The 21,846-nt window shown below is 53.0% G+C and overlaps 6 protein-coding genes across 6 annotated transcripts; 2 read left to right on the top strand and 4 right to left on the bottom strand.

Annotated features, from left to right (window-relative positions):
- Positions 1-3,272: 3,272 nt before the first annotated feature.
- On the top strand, positions 3,273-5,084 carry PtrM4_095530 (SPS1, Serine-threonine protein kinase; the record flags this gene model as incomplete). Its single annotated transcript, XM_066107144.1, has 1 exon — positions 3,273-5,084. The coding sequence occupies one exon, from the start codon at positions 3,273-3,275 to the stop codon at positions 5,082-5,084; it is 1,812 nt and encodes a 603-aa protein (XP_065962812.1).
- Positions 5,085-7,029: 1,945 nt separating this feature from the next.
- PtrM4_095520 (DUF1421 multi-domain protein) lies at positions 7,030-12,221 on the bottom strand (the record flags this gene model as incomplete). The annotated part of the gene is made up of 2 exons (XM_066107143.1): positions 7,030-11,353; positions 11,398-12,221. The coding sequence occupies 2 exons, from the start codon at positions 12,219-12,221 to the stop codon at positions 7,030-7,032; spliced, it is 5,148 nt and encodes a 1,715-aa protein (XP_065962811.1).
- Positions 12,222-13,296: 1,075 nt separating this feature from the next.
- On the bottom strand, positions 13,297-14,429 carry PtrM4_095510 (MED6, RNA polymerase II transcriptional regulation mediator; the record flags this gene model as incomplete). Its single annotated transcript, XM_066107142.1, has 2 exons — positions 13,297-13,938; positions 13,989-14,429. 2 exons carry the CDS (start codon positions 14,427-14,429, stop codon positions 13,297-13,299), a joined length of 1,083 nt encoding a protein of 360 aa, XP_065962810.1.
- Positions 14,430-14,598: 169 nt separating this feature from the next.
- PtrM4_095500 (uncharacterized protein) lies at positions 14,599-17,666 on the top strand (the record flags this gene model as incomplete). The annotated part of the gene is made up of 4 exons (XM_066107141.1): positions 14,599-14,636; positions 14,686-14,965; positions 16,367-17,480; positions 17,551-17,666. The coding sequence occupies 4 exons, from the start codon at positions 14,599-14,601 to the stop codon at positions 17,664-17,666; spliced, it is 1,548 nt and encodes a 515-aa protein (XP_065962809.1).
- Positions 17,667-17,901: 235 nt separating this feature from the next.
- PtrM4_095490 (SUL1, Sulfate permease and related transporter (MFS superfamily)) lies at positions 17,902-19,785 on the bottom strand (the record flags this gene model as incomplete). The annotated part of the gene is made up of 1 exon (XM_001934068.2): positions 17,902-19,785. The coding sequence occupies one exon, from the start codon at positions 19,783-19,785 to the stop codon at positions 17,902-17,904; it is 1,884 nt and encodes a 627-aa protein (XP_001934103.2).
- A 690-nt stretch (positions 19,786-20,475) lies between these two features.
- On the bottom strand, positions 20,476-21,731 carry PtrM4_095480 (uncharacterized protein; the record flags this gene model as incomplete). The annotated part of the gene is made up of 2 exons (XM_066107140.1): positions 20,476-21,056; positions 21,113-21,731. 2 exons carry the CDS (start codon positions 21,729-21,731, stop codon positions 20,476-20,478), a joined length of 1,200 nt encoding a protein of 399 aa, XP_065962808.1.
- Between the last annotated feature and the right edge of the window lie 115 nt (positions 21,732-21,846).

Here is a 21,846-nt window from a genome sequence, read left to right as displayed (position 1 = left end):
AACAGCGGTGAGGCGAAAATTCTGCTATATTATTGCCGGATGTGGTGTTGTCCGCATGAAGTGGCAGCTAACTGGTCCAAGTCTGAGACAGGAACACGAGAACATAGCGGTGTAGTCCAAGTACACGGCACGCTGGACGGCATTGTACACGCTTGTGCAAACGTATGTTCTCATGAGGAGAGCCGAATGAGGCCTGACAGCCGTGGCCATGAGCCTAGTAGAGATTTCTTCTAACAGAGCACATGGCGACTGGCTACATGACTAGAAATGCGCTATGGGATTGCGAAGCTACCAAATTCTCACAATCTTCCCGCAGCACGCAATGACGCTTCCCGATGACTCCTCGCTATGACTCTATCCCGCAGAGGCTTCCTTGCTCTGATCGCAATGAGGCTGACTTGATCTGAGGCCTCACCGACATGGCGGCCACGATGATACCCACTGCCATGTGGAGTGGTGGCTCCTTGTAGGGGAAAGGTAGACGGGAGTACCTGGCTAACACGTTGAAGTTGGATGTAGCAAGTTTACAATAGCGTGGGCAGAGACGCGGCAAGCTCACCTGGCGTCTGGCGAGAACAACGACCGGCTCTCAACCAACCATGTCCGATAGGCTGTGTTGTCTGGCAGACTACTCATTACCATGGCGGTGTGGACGGAGCAACGACTGCCATGCTACCACAGAATCAGGGACAGGTACAACGAGTGGGTACGAAGAAATTCCCGTCTGCAAGTACCTGCAGGTTGCAGTAGGCGGACCCCAAGAGGGGTTAATGCAGCCTACTGCGCGTGCTCCTTTTAGAGTGCATCCGCGAGCTTACTATTCGATTCTAAGAGAAGGACAACAAACAAACAGATGGAGTTGGTCGCTGGGGGCATGCATTCGTTCGCGTGAGGCTGCATGTGCTGGCTTGGTTTCATCTTGAGGGGCACGTCATGGTGCGCAGTGAGTAGGTATAGAGATTGGTTTGGAGTGGGTAGTGTCCATGTCGGTGTTTGTGCTGGCTGGGCTTTCCCCAGATTTGACATGTTTGCCGCTACCCGGACGGGCTGAATAGACGGAAGTCGAGGGGGCATGGGCATGGGCATGGTCGGTAGAGAAGTTGTGCTATGCTAGATGTGTAGGGTACCGGTGCACAGTGGTCGAGCGCTACTACCCGAAACACTTGTCATGCTGGATTGGGGCTTGACGAGCCCCTGGAAGCAAGGCCGCTGGCGAGAGTGAGACGCATACAAGACTGGTGAGTGGCAGTTTCGGTGGCCGTGGCCATCATGCGACTCGTTAAAAGTGGCAAGCATCACCAAGTGGACGCGACAACGGTCACAGGAAGGAACAGGTCGTCGAGAACAAGATGGCAGGCGTGAGTGGCCAGGTGGCAGCTGCGTGCGACACAGCCTACACAGTCGCGACTGCAACGGGCCACGATCGGCAAGGCCCTGAAAGGCGGCGCTTGGGGGGCAAATGCCAAAGGCGCAGGGAGGCTAGGCCGGCATTGGCACACGACAGCACCAGCACTGCGAGGTGCGGTGTTGAAAGTCTGGAGCCCGGCCTGTGTTTCAGTGCGCACTTGCACTTGCCCTTGGGTCTTTCGGCCGCAGCGTCATAACAATTTCGCAGTGTCGGTCATGGGCCGAAAAGGGAAGTGGGCGGGCGTGGGCGGGCCAGGGCGGGAGCCTGCTAGGCAGGCGTGACTCTTCACCCTCTTGTTGTGACGATTGCGATGACAGCAAGTCGCAAAGCAGGGACAAAGGGCCGCAAAGGACCGCAAACGTGACGGGGGGCTCGAAAGACGCGGAAGACGATGGAAAGTTGGCAATGGGTGGCGCTCCTGGTTGGTCTGCTCTCGACGCTGCTTTACTATCCGTGATGCAAGCCACGTAGCTGCTATAAAGCCCGCTAAACCCGTGTTGGGATCCGCTAAGCCCCTCCCAGCGACCCTGGTCCTTGTCACCGCAGCGTCGCTCTGGGCGGGCCCCGAGGGCTCAGCTCTGCTGCCGCCGTGCTCTCTAATAGCCAGGATGCCCGTCCTTTACCCGCTATCACCTCACCCACGATCCTCCGATGCCTCCATAACACGTACCCATCTTTGCCCTCGTCGTTGTGTTGTTCGCAAGCTCTAGCGTTGCTCCTCCTCTCCCACCATTTACACCATCCTCACCTACCGCTGCTTCCTTAATAGTCATCACTCCTCGCATTCCACTCGTTCCTTCCGCAACCGCTCGCAGCTCAGAAGTCAACAACGTCCAACAACACCACCACCACCACCACCACCCCTTCCTTGGCCCCGGCCATCCTCCTCTACTCCTCCACCTCCACTACACGCAAACATACTTGAGCATATAGCTGCCAATCCGTCGGGCTGTGATTTGATGTGATATCGAGAAGCTCGCTGCTGGCCAATTGACATTACCACCACTCGGACAGCCAGACCACAATCACATCACCTCTTCTCGTCTCAACCCTCTTCAGCCCGCCCAAACCTCCCACGCAGCCGTTTGATGCTATATCGACCGAACCTCTCTTCGTGTAAACGTCGCCAACTAGCACCACCCCGATCTTCATCACACGTCTGCTAGCTTTCCCCCCGTGAGCCCGTGCCACCTGACTCACGCCGCCAACGCGTCATCCGGACAACCCCCTGTTGTCTGCCTATCGACGGCCCTCCACTTCTACGTGTTTACGACTTTCTTCTCTCTTACGCAGCGATACCTCTTCACTTCCGGACGTCGACGACTCCATCCCGCCGCCACACCCCAACCCGATTGCTCGTTGACTCGAGCCATCCATACGCATTTAATTACCAACAAATGAGCATCACACTCTCTTGAACTTTTCCTTCCTGTTTCCGTCGACGGACTCCTGTGCATATAACCGACGACTTTGCTTTCAGTTTCCTTGGAGCGGCTTCCTGCCCTGACGACATCTCCTGCCCCCCCCCCCCCGGACACCATTACAACCATATTATTGCCATCTTCCCAAGCTCCGTAGTCACCTAAAAGTCTGATAGAGCATCGCTTTTGGGCTGGCGGCCGTCGACCCATTGTTTGGTTTTATCGACCTTCACCTTTGCTTTTGTTTCTTTGTTTGCTCGACCACCTTCTCGCCTTTCAACGCGACAGCCACCGGGCAGACGCTTCGAGTTTCCCCCACGGCCTCCCTCGGCTTTCCCGTCCCAACCAATCCAATGGAGTGTATGCGCAATCATCTTCACGAAGGCGTTGTACTACATGGACGATACGAAACAATCTCCCCTCTCAACAATGGCTCCTTCGGCATGGTCTTCCAGGCCAAGGACCTTGTAACCGACGAGACCGTGGCCATCAAGGTCATCACAAAGAGCACCGCCGCTATCAACTGTCCCTCCGCCTTTGCCGTCGATGAGCGCTCCGAGGAGCTTGGCGTCCACCTCCACCTTGGCAACCACTCCAACACCGTCAATCTGCTCCAGTCCTTCGAGACCCAGAACCACATCTACCTGGTGCTCGAATTCTGCTCCAATGGCGACCTGTACGAAGCCATTCGCGTTGGCAAGGGTCCTCTGGAGACCGAGCACGTGCGCGACTTCATGATGCAGCTCGTTGGCGCTGTCGAGTTCATCCACTCAAAGGGTGTCTACCACCGCGACATCAAGCCCGAGAACATCTTCCTTACCCAGGATGGATCCATGAAGCTTGGCGACTTTGGTCTTGCTACCTCCGACCCGTGGTCCTACGAGATTGCTGTTGGAAGCGACCGCTACATGGCTCCCGAACAGTACGACCCTGGCAACACTGGATACTCCACTGCCAAGGCAGACATCTGGGCCATTGGCATCGTCCTCCTCAACATCCTGTTCCAGCGCAACCCCTTTGCGGTGCCATCAGACTCAGACCCTCTGTACGCCGACTTTGCTCTCGACCGCCAGAGCCTCTTCGATGTCTTCCCCAACATGTCGCAGGATACCTTTGAGGTCCTTAGGCAGTGCTTGGCCATCGACCCCGAGAAGCGTGACCTCGCCGCTGTCAAGGATGCTCTTGAGCGTGTCATCAGCTTCACCATTGACGACGAGAGCCTTGATGACTTCTGCACCGAGGAGCGTGATGTCGTTGCCGTCGGAGCCAACCGCGAGCCCCTCCGCACCCCATCCATCTCAACGCCGCAGCTCGACAACGGTGGCTCATTCCCCTGGGCCAAGGCCTTGGCCATGTCTCCTCCTCAGCAATTCCGCCAGCTCTCTGCCATTCCTGATGACGAGATCTACGAGGATGACATGTTCTCCGGCCCGCCGTATGACGTCAAGCCGGATGGTGCCTCTGGCGTATCGTTTGTCGACTCTGGTCTGGGCCTGTCGTTCAAGTCGATTGACGTCAACAACGCCATCAACATGACACGCTCTCGTCCCGTTCCCATCTCTGGCTCGCTTCCTGCTAAGCCTTACAACAGCATGTCCTCTGCCTTTGGCAAGAAGCGCGATGTCTTCTCCAAGAGCTGGAGCGACTTGTGGGATGAGGAGGATGACGATGCTCAGTTCCTCGCCGAGCTTGAGAACAACTGCCACTCCTTTGGTGCTGAAAAGTCCATGGCGAAACCTGTCATTTCCGAGGCCGGATCTGGTGTGTCGACTCCCCGTGGCGGCCTGACCGAGGTCAAGAACCCTGCCACCGTCCACAACAGCAGAGAACGCGCTTCCAAGAATGCCCGCACTGCCGTTGATCACGTCAGCGCCGCTACTGGATTTGTCTTCGAAGAGCATCGCATGGCAGCGCCCATCCGCACCTCTTCCCCCAAGCGCTCCGCTGCCGACAAGTGGGCTGCTCTAGGCGATCGCCGTCGCAGCCCTCCTGTGCAGGCTCAGGCTCAGCAAACTCTTTCGAAGCCTCTGCGGTCGCCCAAGCAAGCCCAACCAGCGCCGAACTCCGCCCGGAAGCGGAGCCGGACCGGCACTGGGCGACGACCGGCGCATTGGGGTTCTAGCCACAACGAGAACAGCTTCCACTCTTCCTGGGAACAGAAGGTGGACAACTGGTACAAGAGCAAAGATTGGCGCTCTCATGCCGATCATGCCCAGGCCAATGATGACTTGGGCGACCTTGAGTGGGTGTGGTAAGGCACTATGACCTGCCACTTGTAGTCTTGACAACTTTTCTTATCCCTTTTCTTTGTTTTGCTTTGAAGATATACGTCGTTGAGGAAGCAAGAGTCCTTCGATCCTCACCCTACCATCCGACAATATCCATTACCCGCCTTTAAGATTGTAGCCCTTTAGAGATACCATTTTCCTATCTCTCTCCCCTCTACCTTACCTGTACACTCCACTTTACCTATTCGAGCCTCTACCCATCGCTTGGTATCTCTCCTTTGTTACTCCACGGATGCGTTTGGGCTAAGTCTCATTGGACTCTTGCCTTTTGGCCCTGTTTTTTGGCGGATGAAACAAACTGTTCTGATGAAGGCTTTCATCAAACTGCGCAAATGCTGATACATGAAAGGAAAGCGAAAGCGGCATATGGGATGGAGTTTTTTTGTTTCTCTGTTTTTTGTGGTTCTTGTTTTTGCATCAGAGGGATATATTCTCTTCTCTTCCACAATTCGCTTCTTTAGGGATGATTAGTTAGTCAAGACTCGTATCCGTCGGAGATCTGAGTAGCAATTGTGTTGTTACTGCTGCCGCCTTGTTCGGCTGCAGTACACACATTGCGAAGGATCCGGGATTTACCCACTCATTACTTCGCATCCTTCTGTCCCCACTACCCAAAAAAGCATGTGACGACCGAAAATCCGATCGCAAGCCCATGTCATATTTATCCTCAGATGGAGTTTGTATATATAAAAAAATCCTTTCTCGCCAGTTTTTCTACATACTGTATAATTATTTAGACTTAATAATGGTATATCCCCCTGTATGCGAATACTCATGTCTGGTTGCCATGCATCATAGTTTTTGTTGCCATGTTGTTGCACGTGTTTGGAATGAATGACACGTGAACGATGATGATGATGATGATGATGATGATGATGAACGCGTGTCTTTTTTACTCTGGAATGTGTGTTGCACTAACGTGAGACCATGGTCGTTGTTGGTGATGCACGATGACGCTGGGGGTGACGCGTATTTTCATACTAGCTTGACTTTTGGCGAGTGTGTGTGGTTTGTTGTGGTGTGGTGTAGTTAGTTGAGACAAAAGCAAAGCGGTGAAGAGCGAGGGGGAAGAAGTAAAAAGTTTGGGGTTGTGGAGGCCGAAACTTTGGTACTTTGGTGGGTTAGAAATGGGGGATGAGGGACGGGTGATGAGTGAGGGATGGGTGGGGTTATGTAGGTAGTGCGTAGTGTATGTAGGAGAGCGGTAGTGTTGATGGAGGGGGTAGTCGATGTAGTACTGGATGCAGAGGGGAGTGAAATAGTTTCTGTGTGGCTTGGCTATCAGCTGGTGAGGGTAGAGAGATATAGTAAGGTCACAGGTTTTTTAAGTTCCATGTCAGGGTACTGAACGAAGACAAAGAAGTCATAGGGCGGATGAATAGACATTACAGCGAAGAACTATCGATTACATAATTTTGACGAGAGCTCTTCTAAGCTTTCTAGATTCTTGCCTTGGACGTAGACGTGTTAGTATCTAGAGTAGCAAACAATAAATGGACAAGCTTGTATGGAAGCACTCGTTTCATTCAAGATTGTAGGTGGGGATTATTTCAGTAACTAGTCGGATTAGGAGAAAATATATTTCTGGGGGCGGACGAGACAGTGGTGCTTAGTAAAGTCAAGTAAACTGATTTTATGTGAAAAATAAAAGAGTGTGTTGGTTGGCTTTGCACTAAGTGCGTAAAGGGAAATAACGATAACTAGGAATGCATTCTGTTCGGTGGTTCTAATTGATATCTACGAACATAGGTGCTACGAAGGTATACCTAAGCTCTTGCGCAAGGTGGGCCGAAGTCGGGCCGAAGTGTCCAGCAGCCGACGTCTCTACCGATACTCACGATCCGACACTGGAAGTCTTTTCTTTCTGGATAGCTAGTAACTCTGCTTGTATCGGTAGTGACAGTGTATAGCATTAAACATCAAAGCTTGTTGGCCTCTGCACCCATCCATCTACTCGGACTGTCAGCTTATTGCCGTCAATAAAGCGTTCAAGAGCGCGGTTTGGCGATGCCTTCGTGAAGGCGTCTGCAGGATTGTCTTCGCCATTGATCCAGCGGATCTCCGTGATCTCGCGACGCTCATATGATTGGCGCAGCGCCATAATATCGATCATGAGGCGCTTCTCCTTCGTTGTCCCAAGCTTTACTAGGCACTCGTACAAGGAGTACGAGTCTGTACAGATAACCAAGGGAATTGCAGGTAGTCCAAGTCGTTCTGTAACTATCCTTAGCGTGGTTGCAACCGCGATGCCTATGTCAAAGCCGTTGACCATGCCGTAGATCTCTGAGGCCAGTACGCTCCGTGTGATGCGCTTGCACTTTGTAGAGCTGTAGTGGATCACGTTGCCTTGTATTGTGAAGGTGTTGGCGCCAATGGACTCGTTGACGAGCATGAGGACAAAGCCTAGCTGTGAGCTGAGGTCCTTGTTGTTGGCAAAGGAGCCGTCTACAAAGACTATCAACTTAGCCTCCGTAAGGTTGACAGTGACGTAGCGTAGGCCACGAGTGAGATTCTCCATCTGCCATTTCAGGCGCTTGTTGAGTGCCTTAATGTCCTCGTCTGATGGTTGCTGCGCTTGAGCAGCTACGGACAGATCAAATGATGCCTCTGGTTGGCATGTTGATGCGATGTACGCTCCGCGGGCGCGTTGCTCGGTGTACTGTTGCGCGCGGTCGGGTGCCCTAATATCAACAAGCCTGATCCTTCCTCCTTGTCCTTTCTGCCTGAGGATTAAGACTCTGCTGGCGTCCATCGTAAGTGTACATCCATTAAAGTCTAACTGCACCTCTGGTGTCAGCATAGCCTTTGGTTTTGATCTAAACTGCGCCTTCTGGATCTTTTTCTCTTCGCGTGATAAGAACGCGGTCGTTCCGAGCATGAGGGTGTCGTCTGTCTGCATACCGACGATGTCGAAGACGTCTGCGTCGTCGCTGTTCGTGATCAACAGGCATGGGTCGTACGTAGATGTTGACATATCTAGTTCCTTGCAGTGGTGTCCGTGATATGTTGTCCACCAGTGGACTCCTGCCTCCGCGATCCCATATAGTGGCTTGATCACGTGGAGTATCGTGCCTTCTGGATATCGATGTACCAGCTCGGTAGGGAGGTGTGCGAGTATCGTCCTCTTCAGTGTTGTCTGAGCCTGTGGGTATGCCTGCGTAATATCACGTAGCTCAACGCTCATGCCGCTTTGTACTAGCCCAGGCGCCAGCGACATAATCAGGCGCTGGCTACATCGCTGGATGGTTGGCGACTGCGTTAAGATAGCCTCCTTGCCATAGTCTTGGTAGCCTTGGATAACCAGACGGGATTTCTCATAAGGCTTAGTTGTCTTTCCCTTGACCTCACGTACTAGGCGTGACTTAAAGATCCGGATCTTGCTGTGTAGCCTCTCGTCGTATTGCTCAAACTTGAAGACTCCACGACCTACTAGGTCGCTGATCTCTTGGTCATCAGACGCTTCAAAGGGGGCGCCTGAGGTTGTGATCACGCCATCGTTCCGTAGCTTGATAGCTAGCTCAAGATCGTCCTGCTCCTTCTTGGTGATGTACGCGTGCGCCTTCCGCTTGTTCTTTGACCCTGGAGGGCGGCCTCTTCTACGTGGTTGCGCTGCCGGAGGTACTGCTATCGGCTCGTGCGGCTCATTCGGCTCATTCGGCGCGTGTGGCGCATCAGGGTCGCTCCACAGGTGGTCTGGTCTGTAGTATGGCTTAACGACAGTTGATCTGAATGTCGCTGGACCATTAACCATGTCGACAGTGATGTTGTGGCCATCTGTACTGGCGATCTTGTACGGGCCATTCCAGCCATCACTCTCTCTCCATACTAAGACTTCGCTCTGGAGTGGGAGCGCGAGCATGTCTGCAGTGGCTGGTCCATTGCGGGTGTTCAAGGCGTCTGCAACTTGGCGCTCTGCAGTGAGCTTGCGCAGGGCTTTCGTCGCCTTTTGAATAGCCTCGCTGCGTTTGACCATTGATGGTGATGGCGGTGACTCTGCAGTCATTCGTGGGTACGCTCCAAAGACTAGTAACGTCGGGACTAGTCCATCAGGGCCAGCAGTATCGTTAACAGCCTTCACAGCCATCTGGAGAATCGCGTCGTCGGACATAGTGTCAGTGAGTTCTGCATGGAGTATGTCCCATGCCCGGCGTAGAGGGGCATGGTACCTCTCAGTTTTGCCGATAGACCAGTGCGCCTCCGTAGGTACTTGCTTGCATGTGACTCCCATGATCTTTGCTTCTGCGCGGAACTCTGCGCTCGCGAAGTTAGTACCTGCATCATGCGTGATGATGTCGGGTGGTCCCTGGTAGGTGTCGATCCATAGTATCCGCAGTGCTTGCCATGTTTCTTTAGCTGAGATAGCGCTGAGGAACCTCGCGCCTTGAAACGCTGTTGAGGAATCGACCACATGCAGTACAGGTTTGTTGCTTAGGTACATTACGTCCACCAGGATCTCATAGTTGAAGTGGTGATCATCCTTAAGAGTGAATTTGAATCGGCGCGGCGCGGAGCTGTGGAGCTGGCAGTGGTGGCAGAACTTAGTGACTTCTTCTAGGGTTCTTTCTTCGAAGTCGTTATGGCCAGCATCCTTTAAGAGTTTGACTAGTCGCGTAACAGCTGGGTGTCCAAACCGTCGATGGAGCCGTCGCAATTCTGTCTCCGTTAGGAACATAGTTGCTCTCTCTCTCTTGTTTAGATGGAACCAAGGATGTCCCCATTTGCGAATCACCGGGATGTGTACGTCATCCTGAACCAGCTCGTCTGTCGTATTGTTGAAGTATACCTTTAAGCGGTCCATGTCTGCAAGGCATAGCAAGAACGGCGTAGGCGCCTCGAGCACTTCGAAGTTGATTTTTCCGATCTCCGTAGAGACCTGCACGGTGCCAATCGACGCTGTAGCCTCGCCTTTTCCGAATTTAATAGACGCTTTCCCTGCTGTAGATGTGTCTAACTTAACCGTCGGATCTTCTCTCGTAAGTGCGAGGTATTGCTCCTTGCCGACCGTGGATACGTTTGCAGCGCCTGTATCTGGTAGGATTCCTTGGTACACAGATCGTGTGTAGCGGTCCTCAAGCAGGAACTGCGATGCTGGTGCTGACGGCGCGTCTCGGCTGTATATGTCGTCGCCCGAGATATGATGCAAGAACGCCTGGTCTGCAAGGCATTGCTCCTTGAAGAACTGGTGTTCAGAATGTGCTTCCGCGACGTCGTCATCCTCGTCATCCTCGCAGTCTTCCTCCTCTCTCCAGCCTCTCTGATTGTACTGGCTGGTGTGCTCGATCCCTTCGTATTCTGCAAGATGTACGGAGAAGTCCTCAGGGGGCTGTGCACCTGTAAAGTATAGCGTAGAGAAGAACTGCGCACGGGCATCTTTGCGCTCTTTATCTGTGTGGTTGGTAGACCAGCATCCTTCCTTCCGGCAAACAAAGCATTTCTTCCTCCAACGTGGCTTGAATCCTCGTCCGTTGTCGTCGCGCTGCTCGCCTCCTCGGTATGCTCCTCTGGATCCGCCTCTGAATCCTCCTCCACCTCGAGATCCACCTCGGATCCTTCCATTGCCGTTGTATCGGCGGTCTAGGTAGTATTGATCTTCTGTGACCAACTGGGCGGTGTGTTGCCGTGCTAGGTGTGTTTCCACTGCGGATCGTAGATCTGAGAAGAGTCCTTCACAGATTGTGGCTGGCTTGAACAGTGCCATCTCAAGTTCTGGTACTCCTCGGCAGGCATTGATGACCGTAGTGCGGAGGGCATCCTCACCCTCAAAGTTCTTGCCAAGGGCACGCTGGCATAGCTGCAGCTTGTCAAGCAGGATCTGCAGAACCTCGTGTAGTCCCTTATCAGGGTTCTCTGCGCGGGTGCGAGCGAAGGTTGTAGTCGTCCAGTCTGTGTAGTAGTGCTGGTGATGGACGTCATGGTCGAAGTGGTTTTTGATTGCCATGTACGCATCAGCAAAGCTATCATCTCTCTCTACAACCTGTATGTAGAACGTCTCTGCACGCCCGGTAAGGATACGGGGAAACACTGCGTGAAACTGCTCCTCCTGGATATCTACCTGCCAGCAGATGCTGAAGAAGATCTTAATCTTATCGTCTAGGAGATCGTACGCATTCCCTGTATACTTGTTGCTATTGTCCCATAGCTTAGAGAACTGCGTGATCGTATTGGCTTCGAGCCGATCGTTGCGAGACCATCGCGGCGGTAGCGTCTTGTACGGGTCATGTGGTAGGCCAAGGGGTCTGTCAGGTACTCGGTTTGTAGGTTGCTGAGGGAAAGGTGTCACCTCGCGGTATGCGGTCGCTGGGGTCGTGTCTGTGTCTGCGGGTACCATTGTTGTGGTTGCATAGCCTGCTCCGTTTGTCGAGGCTGTGGTCCTGCATAGGCATTGATCGCGTAGGGCGGTTGTTGTAGCTCTTGATATTGCGGGTGGCTTCGAACGCCTTGTCTCACTCTATACTGCTCGCCCTGTGACGGACGTTGTGGCTGCGGCTGTAGCGGTTCCAGTGGCTGCGTCTGTTGCAGTGGCTGCTGCGCTTGTCTATCTATAGGGGCTGCTAGATGTGCGTTCTGCTGACGCTGGTACGCCTCAGAACGTTCGTCAAACTTCTCGGCCTTGAACTCTGCAGGGTCCCATTCGGGAGCGTTTTCTCCTCCTAGTAAGTTGAAGAGGGAATCAGCTACTCTAGCCCGAAATTTGCCTGTATAGACTCCCCTATACCGGAGCACAGTCTTCAGAGATCTTAGCGTAGTGCGCTCAACCTTCTGGAATAGCTCTCGTGTCCATCCTTCAAAGTCCCATTGGTAGTCGAAGTATAGTCTCTCATCCCATTCCATTCCTACATGGTAGTCGTGGATAGCCTTCGCGACCCAGGTTGTTGCGTGCGTCTCGTCTGCATCCTCTGGTGCGGGTACACCCCAGAGAGATGGGTTGATATAGTCAAACGTGACTGTGTATGGACAGTGTCGCATAAGGTGTTCAGCAGTAAACTTCGCTCCTGGGGATATAGTTTCTGCGCGCTTGCTTGTATTGCGTTCGGATGGATAGTTGAGTAGTTGCTCTTGAACATCAGCGTCTGTATCGCCAGAGTTGCTCTGGCTGCCTGCCATCGTGCCGGTGTATATTGACGCGTTGCCTTGTCTTGTCTAGCTGGTTGGTCGGTTCCAGCGCTTGTGGTTGTACGTGATAGGATCGTCCGGGGACGCTCGTACGGAATCGCTACGCGTTGCTGACGCACTATAGTCGTCCCGAGACTTCTCGCGTCGGGATATCAATAGTCTGTCGCTCTGCGCTGCTGACGTGCTGTAGTCGTCCCAAGACTTCTCGCGTCGGGATTTCAACAGTGTGTCTTTGTGCGTTGCTGACGCGCTGTAATCGAGCTTCGGCCTGGATTAGCAGCTTAGAGGGAGGTTTTGATCGCTATGCGTTATCTCTGCCTCGCTCTGTTCTTAGCACAGAATCTTCTCTCAGGAGTATAACGTCGTGCGTTAGGGAGGCTGTCAAAGATGCGGTCTGTCTCTTCTTCCTTGCTGTCTGTGATCGCCTCAAGCAATCACTGATCAGTGTTGGTTGGCTTTGCACTAAGTGCGTAAAGGGAAATAACGATAACTAGGAATGCATTCTGTTCGGTGGTTCTAATTGATATCTACGAACATAGGTGCTACGAAGGTATACCTAAGCTCTTGCGCAAGGTGGGCCGAAGTCGGGCCGAAGTGTCCAGCAGCCGACGTCTCTACCGATACTCACGATCCGACAGAGTGGAAGGTTTGAGGGAAATCAAACGCATTTTATTTGTCGTTAGCTGGTAGCAACTTAGACTTAACTACATATTTCGAATACTAAGCTTGAAAACCCACAAGGCTATTTCATATTTATCCTGTTTAAGTATTCATGGCTGCGCGTTTTTGTATATGGGCCAATTCAGTCAGGATATGAAGGAATGTGTAAGGATATAAAACGTCGTACAAAAATGTGTCACAACATAAATTCAGTGTAAGTTACGCGCGGTTTGCATTACACGCAACGTTGCGACTAACACGACTCATGAAGATATACTTTGCATAAGACTGCTGTTATGCATGTATTGGAAACTCAAAAAGGGGTGGGTATCATTCCAGAAAACTTCTACTAGCGCATACAAATCATGGAGCAAAACATGCCCGGCATCCGTCCCCTTTCCAATCCTTACTGTGGGACACTTGGCGTCGTCGGGCTCGTAAGTCCACCCTGACTCTTTCTCCTATCCTTCTTCTTCTTCGGGGCAGGGCCAACGCTGCCCTTGCTACCCGGCGTACCAGGGGCGGCGCCCGGAGTAGCACCGCCCTTTGGAGTTGGTGCAGCAGAAGGCAAAGCGCTCGCAGTCTGCGTATCTATTTTTAGCGCAGCAGCTGGTGGCAACTGCTGTGTAGCTTGTGCTGCTTGTTCTTGTGCTTTGTTCCTTGCGCTGACTGCTGTTTTAGTGCCCTCGAAGACAAAGGCGCCTGGTTCGCCCTTGAGCGGGTTCTCATCCATGTATTCGTCTCCGTAAGCGTTGGTTAAGTTTAGCGATTGCAAGAAGAGCATGTCTGAGAATTCGGTGGCTGAGGCCGTTGGTTCGGTTGTTTGTGCTGTTGTTACTGCTGCTGCCGCGCCTGCAGCTTGCGATTGTGGGACCGCGCCATCTAGGTCTGTTGGCGCCAGTGTTGGGCTGCCCACGCGACTTGCCGTTGTAGCCGCTTTTGCAGCTTCGTATGAAGGTGGAAAATACGAGTAGCCGGTTGCAGGCGTCCAATGTGTCATGTTCTTTGATAGTTCAGCCATTTGTTGCATGCGTGTTGATACCGTGAGCTGTGCGAACTGTCAGCCCTCATTCTCCCTGTATATTCCGTCCAACCTACCAATCTACTCTGGATAATATCAAGCAAGCTTGGTGCCATGAGCATCTTCGTCTCATGCGTATAGTAGTTTCCCTCAACGAACGTCTCTATTTGCTCCTTGTCGTCCTTTATCACGCTGACCTTGTTCTGGCGCTGTAGAAGCCATGGATGACCTTCGCCTTGACCTTCACCGGCAAGTACATACTGCGTTCCTATGGGCTGATCGTCCAGTCTTTGTTGCCATAGCTTCCTATCGTTCATGATCTGCTCTGCAGTAGCAGGGTCATTTTGGCGGACGTTGAGCCACACGTTGATATTGAGACATTCCGCCTCGAACCATGGCGATGAGGTGAAGTACCAGAAGACGTTGTTTCCTGCGTGTAGATCGGGGTGCAACAGACCGGCGATGATCTGAGGCTGGTCAAACTCTTGCTCGTCGGGGGGTGGAATTGGTGGGGGCATGTTGGCGGTTGTGGAGTAATCGAGTGTGAAATGCTGTTGTACTCTGAGCTGTGAGTTGCATGGGGAGCTGTACTTAGTTATGCACGGGCCTCTGACCCCCGTCTTGCCCGCAACTTTACCTCAGTCGCGACTTGCCTTGATTCCACTCTACAAACAACAACGAAACATTATGGATCTTGTACAGACAGTGCGTAAAGAAGGAAGTCGGTAAGTCTTACGGTTCTACTCGGTAATTTCGCTGGCTAACGATCATCAGTGGCGGCCGCGCCGACTTCAAATGGGAAGACGTCAAGAATGATGCGCACCGCGAAAACTACCTGGGCCACTCGCTCATGGCCCCCGTTGGCCGCTGGCAACAAGGTCGCGATCTGAGCTGGTATGCAAAAGGCGATGATGAATCCAAGGCAGCCGAGGCAGAGCGCATCAAAGAAGAGAAGCGCAAGCTCAAGGAGACCGAGGAAGACGCCATGTTGGCTGCCATGGGCCTGCCTGTTCCAGTACGGGACAACGCGAATCTAACGCCACTTGGAAAGAAGGTGCATGAGGCAGATGTCAAGGATAAGCTCGAAGAGAAGATCAAGGAAGAGGGCGATGAAACCAAGACGAAGAAGCGAGAGAAGAAGGAGCGTTCGCGAAGACATAGAGACGACGATGGAGAGCGACGGAGACGACATCGATCAAGAAGTCATTCACGAGATCGAGAGCGCCGTCATAGACACCGGGAACGATCACGGTCTCGCGACAGGCGGAGAGACGGTGATCGAGACGATGGGCGTAGGCATCGGTCACGAAGCCGCGAGCACAAGCGACGTGAAGACCGCCCCGACCGTTCAAAACGCCCTGAACGTAGACGGGAACGCGACGTTGACGAGAAGCGATCACAATCACGCTCGAGGGATCACCGACGTAGGGTCACAAGGAGTAGATCGCCATATGAGAGGAGTGAGAGAAGAAGGGACTGAGCCTGCATGCTCCTAATCTGAAAGCTCTGATCGTAATATTTTATCTCATGAACTCTGGCAAGCTGGAGTCGCCATGTTCGAAACTGGAGAAGGGCTCTTGCACGTTTGGTGGGTCATGACAACTTTCTACAAATATTGATATACATAGCGCCTAATACGTATGGGAAATATGTCTACCTCGTATTCCGGCTCTCTTATTTCCGCGCTGTACTTACCCCAGTTCATACCCACAACACCCCACTTGCATGTTCCGATGCTCGTTCCGATCGGCATCCTCGGCCGGCTCCCCATAAAACCCCTCAATTGACAAAACAATGATATAGTCTTGCATAGTTCACACCATCTCGTATTGTTTCCCTACAGAATCATTACTTATAGATCGAGGACTCACACATTGCCATCCATCTGACATCTGCCAACATCATACCTCCCCCAAAAGCTAACACCACCACCCATCATGACCACCACATCCACCCAACACCCCCCAATAGCAGACTGGCACACCCTAGCCGCCTCAAAACGCGCCTCTGTCTACTCCAAAATCCCCCCCTCCTGGCGTCTCCCCGCGTCCCAAACAGCCCAATACACGGAAACTTCGCCCATCTCCGTGGTAGATGTGCCGCGCACATGTGGCATCTTAACAGAAAAAGAGCTGGACATTACCGAAAACTATGATGCAACTGCGTTGGTTGAAAAGATGGCAAAAGGGGAGTTGAAGAGCGTGGAGGTCGTGACTGCATTCTGTAAGAGAGCGGCGGTGGCGCAGCAGTGTGTGAGTTGTTTGACTGAAATTTTGTTTGAGGAAGCGATCGCAAGAGCAAAGGAGTGCGATTATGTGTATGAGAAGGAGGGGAGGGTTCTGGGACCGTTGCATGGGTTGCCTATCAGTTTGAAGGTACATATAATTTCCTTCACATCACATCTCCATCCACCCCAAACCCCCCTACCAACCCGTTACCCATACTAAACCCACAGGACTCCTTCAACGTCCGCGGTGTCCAAGCAACCCTAGGTTACGTATCATTCCTCTCACACCCACCCGCCTCCTCAAACAGCATCCTAGTAACCATCCTCCACTCCCTCGGCGCAGTCTTCTACGTCAAAACCAACCTCCCCCAAACAATGATGACAGCAGATTCGCACAACAACATCTTCGGTCGCACGCTAAATCCTCACAAACTCTCACACACAGCCGGCGGCTCCACCGGCGGCGAGGGCGCACTGCTAGCCATGAAAGGCAGCGTCCTGGGCGTCGCAACTGACGTCGCAGGCTCCAATCGCATCCCGGTGATTTGCTGCGGCGGCAGCAGTTTGAAGCCGACAGCTGGCCGTGTACCGTTTGCGGGCGGTGTGGCAGTTGGTAGGTTGGGCAATCCGGGGAGTATACCCGTGGTTATAGGGCCGTGTGGGCGGTCTATCAGAGACTACGCGCTTTTCATGGATTCGGTGATTGGAGCAAAGCCGTGGCTGTTGGATGAAAATAGTCTGCCTGTTCCCTGGCGTTCTGTTCAGCCTTCTACAACACCACTGCGTTTTGGTCTTGTACGCGGCTGCAAGGAACGTCCGCTGCATCCGCCGATTGCACGCACGCTGCATACAACGGCTACGCGGCTGAAGGAACGGGGACATGAGGTTGTGCTGCTGGATGAGAAGATACCGGATTTGTATCAGACGGCGCTGTTGGCGTGGAAATTGTTTATGCTGGATCCGAAGAAGACGCCAATGCGGTTTATCCAGGAGAGTGGCGAGCCGCCGGTGCCGTCGCTGAAATCGTGCAGTTTCGAGGAGTTGAAGGGATGGGAGGCGTCGTTGGATAAACTTTGGGATCTGAATGTGGAGAAAGCTGGGGTGGTGAGGAAGTGGTTTTTGCTGATGCAGGGACAGCAGGAGATGGGAGAGAGGGGGCTTGATGCGGTGATTATGCCTGGATACCAATCTGTGGCTCCACTGCATGATACTTATGGGGTCCCTGTGTATACCGTTGTGCAGAGTCTGCTTAATTTCCCTAGTGGCATTTTGCCGTGTGCGAAGGCGCAGAAGGATTTGGACGGCGAGTTTTGGAAGGAGGGGGTGAAGTATGAACCGCCTTGTAAGTGTTCAGTCACCTTGTCTCTTAATCGTTGGGAAATTTCGGATCGAAGCTGACAAATGACGACTAGATGATGCGGAGGAATGCGAGGGGCTACCGGCCCATGTGCAGGTTATGGGGAAGAGTATGATGGAGGAAGAATTGGTGGAAATTATGAAGGTTGTTGAGGGTGCTATTCAGGGGTAGGTGGAGGGATATAGGAAGGGAGGAAGAGGACGAGGAACGGAAGTCCAAGTGGACATGGAGATAAGAAACTCTAAGATGTCACGTTCGACTTAAGTCGTTTGGAAAGACAATCAACATGGTATAATAATATGCCACAGCAAACCCAACCTCGGTTTCACATCAGATAACTTTCCAAAAACGCAGCATTTCCAACCAACCAACCAACCTATACAGTTCGTACCCGAAAATTATCCACCTACGACTTCTCGATGTTATCTAATTCCAACCCCTCGGGCGTCCTAAAACTACTCCTCCGCCTGCTCGCTTGCTCTGCGTTCTTCAGGCCATCATCGTTAACGCTATTATCCCGTTCGCCCCTCTCAGCCTCGTCGCTATCATCCAACGCATTCCCACCCCCCGCTCCCAACGGCTCCACTACTTGACCATGATTCCCACCCACACTCTCCATGGTGAAGGGACTTGCGGTCGGCGCATCCAGGATGCCCAATTCCTCCGTCGTGAAGAATCGCGGCATAAGCCAAGTACGCATAGGAATGTACAAGAAGATAAACACTGGAAAGCCAATGGCTGCAATTGTTTGCGTAATAGCAAAGGTAGCGCCAAAGCCAACTAGTTCGAGACCGACAAAAGCCCAAATGACCCAGCGGCGTTCAATGCGCATGAGGGGGTCACTCTTGGGCGTGAGGTGCTTGTCGCGAGCGAGAAAAAGGAGTTTCAGCGTGATGCCGTTTGCCTCGAGGGCCTGGATGCCCATGACGAAGAAGAGGCCTGCGAGCACGGCTTGGGGAATGAGGTGCAGTACGATGAGTAGAGGGCCCGTCATGGTTCCCAGAGTGAGGAGGCCCTGTGCGAGGTTCGACACGCGCTGCTCGACGACATGGTCGACGATGCGGCGGGTGTGACCCTTGTTTGCTTCATCGTCCGTGTCGGAGACGGTGCGGGTGACGCAGAGCGATGTCGTGTGGAAAGGTGCCTGTGGAATGAGGCCATTGGGAAAGGGGATGCCGAGGAGACCTGCAACGCCAGTAGTGCAGCCCAAGAGGAATATATCCCAGTGAAAGCCAGCGGGCTTACGTAGCGGAAACTCTGTTCCCTGCGCGATGAGACTGGAGACGTTGTGGTCGAACCAGAATAAGATGGTGAGTAAAACTGCAAACGGTATCGCGAGGAAGACGTCGCCCACGTTGATATCCCAGAAGTGGATAAACCAGCCGCGGTCTGTGGTTGGAAAGAAGGCTTTGGATGTGGGGAGCTTGAGTAACTCAATACCCGCCATCTTCCCGATGTGAACAAACCCCGTGAAGAAGACTACCGTAAGAGGTGTACCGTAGTCTTCGATAAACTTCCTAACGTGCCGTTGAAGCAGTGACGATTGACCAACGATGCCACAAATATACGCCACCGCCGTAACGAGTAGCGAAATCATAATGGACAGATATGCAGACGCATCGCTGGCATCCCATTGTCGCGTCAACACCTGTATGCCCTTTTGCAGGTATATAAAAGCAACGTAAAAGCCAAAGATGTCACAAGAAAAGCGCGTAACATATCTTAGTCCGTTGCACGAGTTTGTAATGGCCAGGATCCAGTGGAAGATCAGCGACCATATACCAATCCAACACATAAAGGCAAAGTAGTTTGTGCCGCGTGGTGTAATGATATCGTAGACCGTGTAGTTGAACACCGTGATGGGCCCAGTGACTCCTACAATAACCAAAGGCTGAGCGGCCGCAAGCGAAAATACCACGGAAGCCAGGACAGAGGATAACAGCACCTCGTTGACACCAAAGCTCTGGTCCGTCTTTGCGAACATGTCGAGAGAAAAGGCCAGAGCTGGGAGAATGTTCGCAAAATACATATACACCGTCGCGGGCACCACACGGTAGTCCCAAGCATCTACCCAGTCACTCCAGTAGAATGGTGCTCGCCGTCGTATGTCGTTGATCATGCCCCCAAACAACCGCGTCTTCCACCATGGGCTCTTCTTTGTGCCCGCGGAGCGTCTAGAAGCATTTGTGTTTTCGCGGTTGAGGTGGCCCTCGGTCGCATTACCATTGCGATTGGAAGCAGCAGGCGCACGCGACTTCATCGAGCGATTTGGAGAGGTCGAATTGTGCATTGCGAGGCTGTGGCTCTCGGTAGGGTCGGTAAGGGTCTCGGTAGGCGGCGTCAGGTCGAGGAAGTCGTCATGACAGGTCTACTACGCAATTTGGAGGCACAATGCTGAGGAACTACAGAAGCCAAGCAAACTGCGCGACGAAAACGCGGTCAACAAGCGTCCCGCCATTGTTGTGGCGGACGAGCTTGGTAAATAGCGAACTGGTGGAGAAATTGTTGATCGCCCGTTGAACCCCGGCCGCTCGTAACGTTAGTTAGCGCTATCGGGTCGGCGCTTGCAGCCGAGCTGTCTGGGCAGAATTATGGTGACAGGCGCGTCTCACACCGATATCAAGTCTCTGCATACCGTGTTGCTCACGCGGCCCATGACGTGTGAAGATCGAGGGGTAGATGTGGGTGAGATCGATTTGTGTACCACTGAAATCAGTAGTCAGGTCATAGCCTCATAGGAAACGTGGCACAAGTGTGAACATGTTCGCACACATCCAGGGCTCAGACAATATATTCTTTGTTGTTCACCAGCTTTTTACCAGCTAGCCACAAAGCCTGTACATCATATCATGTCATAATATATTAAACCTCCTTCACCCTTCACCGGAATATGTGAGCCCTAGCGTATATATGACATCAACATCTGCCGTGTGATTGAGAACAACCGAATGTACACGCTTAATGCCGTTCTAGCAGTCGCTCACCAGTGATCCTGAACGGCTCCAGCCAGAGACGAGTCTGACTGGCCGCGACCGCGACCGCGACCGGAACTACGTCCACGAGATCGGCCACGGCCTTCTCCCCGAGCTTGCGCGGAGCCACGGCGAGCTCGCTGCTCAGAGCGACGACGGTAGTCATCTGTGGAGTTGTTTGTCAGACCTCGTTGGCTACGACCATGTCCGTAGTTTCCGCCGCGACCTCTACCCTGTTCCGGGCCTCTGTCGGATGCACCGTCGTACTGTGGAACAGCCCTGGACTGCGCGGACGAAGAGTTTGGAATCCCACTAACAGCAAGCGGCACCGGCCCGCCGCCGTCCCCATCGGCCTCGTGGTCGCTCCAACCCTCGGCATCGCATTGGGCTTTCTGCTCAGCTTCTTCAAGGGCAGAATTGAGTCTGGTGGCGCGTTCCTTCTCTCGTAGTTCATCCAATTGAGTACCACGCATGGCGGCCTCACGGACGCAAACTGCAAGCATGGCTTGCACTGTGTATACAGCATCGTTGCCAGCATTGTGAAGATTCCAGCCGGCGATATCAAGGTCAGCCAGGATCTTGCCTAGGCCTGTAGGTTACTGCATTAGCGTGTGAACTACGACTAAAGTCATCCCATGAACTCACCTGTAGATTGTTGATCTCTGTGCCAAACTCGGTACATGGTTGCAGTATCCATGAGCTCGACAATGTTCTCCTTGCTCGGGTCGAACTGGAGCTTCTTCAGATAATCAATGTCGCTCATGGTGTCATGGCCAAGGAAGATGATCCTACGCGGCTCTGTGGACTCCATAGACTCGTCTGCATCTACATCCTGGGCCCCAAAGGGTGGACGAAAGCAGCGGGCAACGTGATCGCGCGCTTCTCCGAGGGGTATCACCGTCGATTGGCCGAACCTGAAGGAGTCTGGGCATCCATTGACGAAGTCACGGTTGATCAGATGTCGGTATTCTTTGATGCGAAAGTGACGGGCCTGGATCAGGTCCCTCCAAGCTTCACCATCTACATCAGGCGCAACGCCGACCAAGTCTTGCGTGTCCAGCGTAGCAACGCCAACCTCGGTTATCTTGTTGTGATCTCTCTCAAAAGACTCGACATCGATGCAGACAAAGACGACCGATTGGTCAAAGGCAAATGGAGTTGGCATGAGAGGATCGACGGCCGGAGCCAAGTCATGCATGACGCCGTCCTGGAGGGTTGCGCGGAGACCGAGATACCTCTGCGCGCGCTTGAACTGGTCCACCATCGTCTTGTTCTTGACCAAGCGATCTTGCTGCTTCTTTGCCTTGTGCGCCTTTGACTTTGCCTTTTGCGCTTCTGCAGCTTTTTCCAACATGTTTCTGAACTCTTCTACAGTACCC

This window comes from Pyrenophora tritici-repentis, chromosome 4 (genome assembly GCF_003171515.1).
Source record: "Pyrenophora tritici-repentis strain M4 chromosome 4, whole genome shotgun sequence".
Classification (NCBI taxonomy): domain Eukaryota; kingdom Fungi; phylum Ascomycota; class Dothideomycetes; order Pleosporales; family Pleosporaceae; genus Pyrenophora; species Pyrenophora tritici-repentis.
The sequence above is the reverse complement of the archived record's forward strand: the minus strand, read 5'-3'. Positions and strand labels throughout refer to the sequence as shown.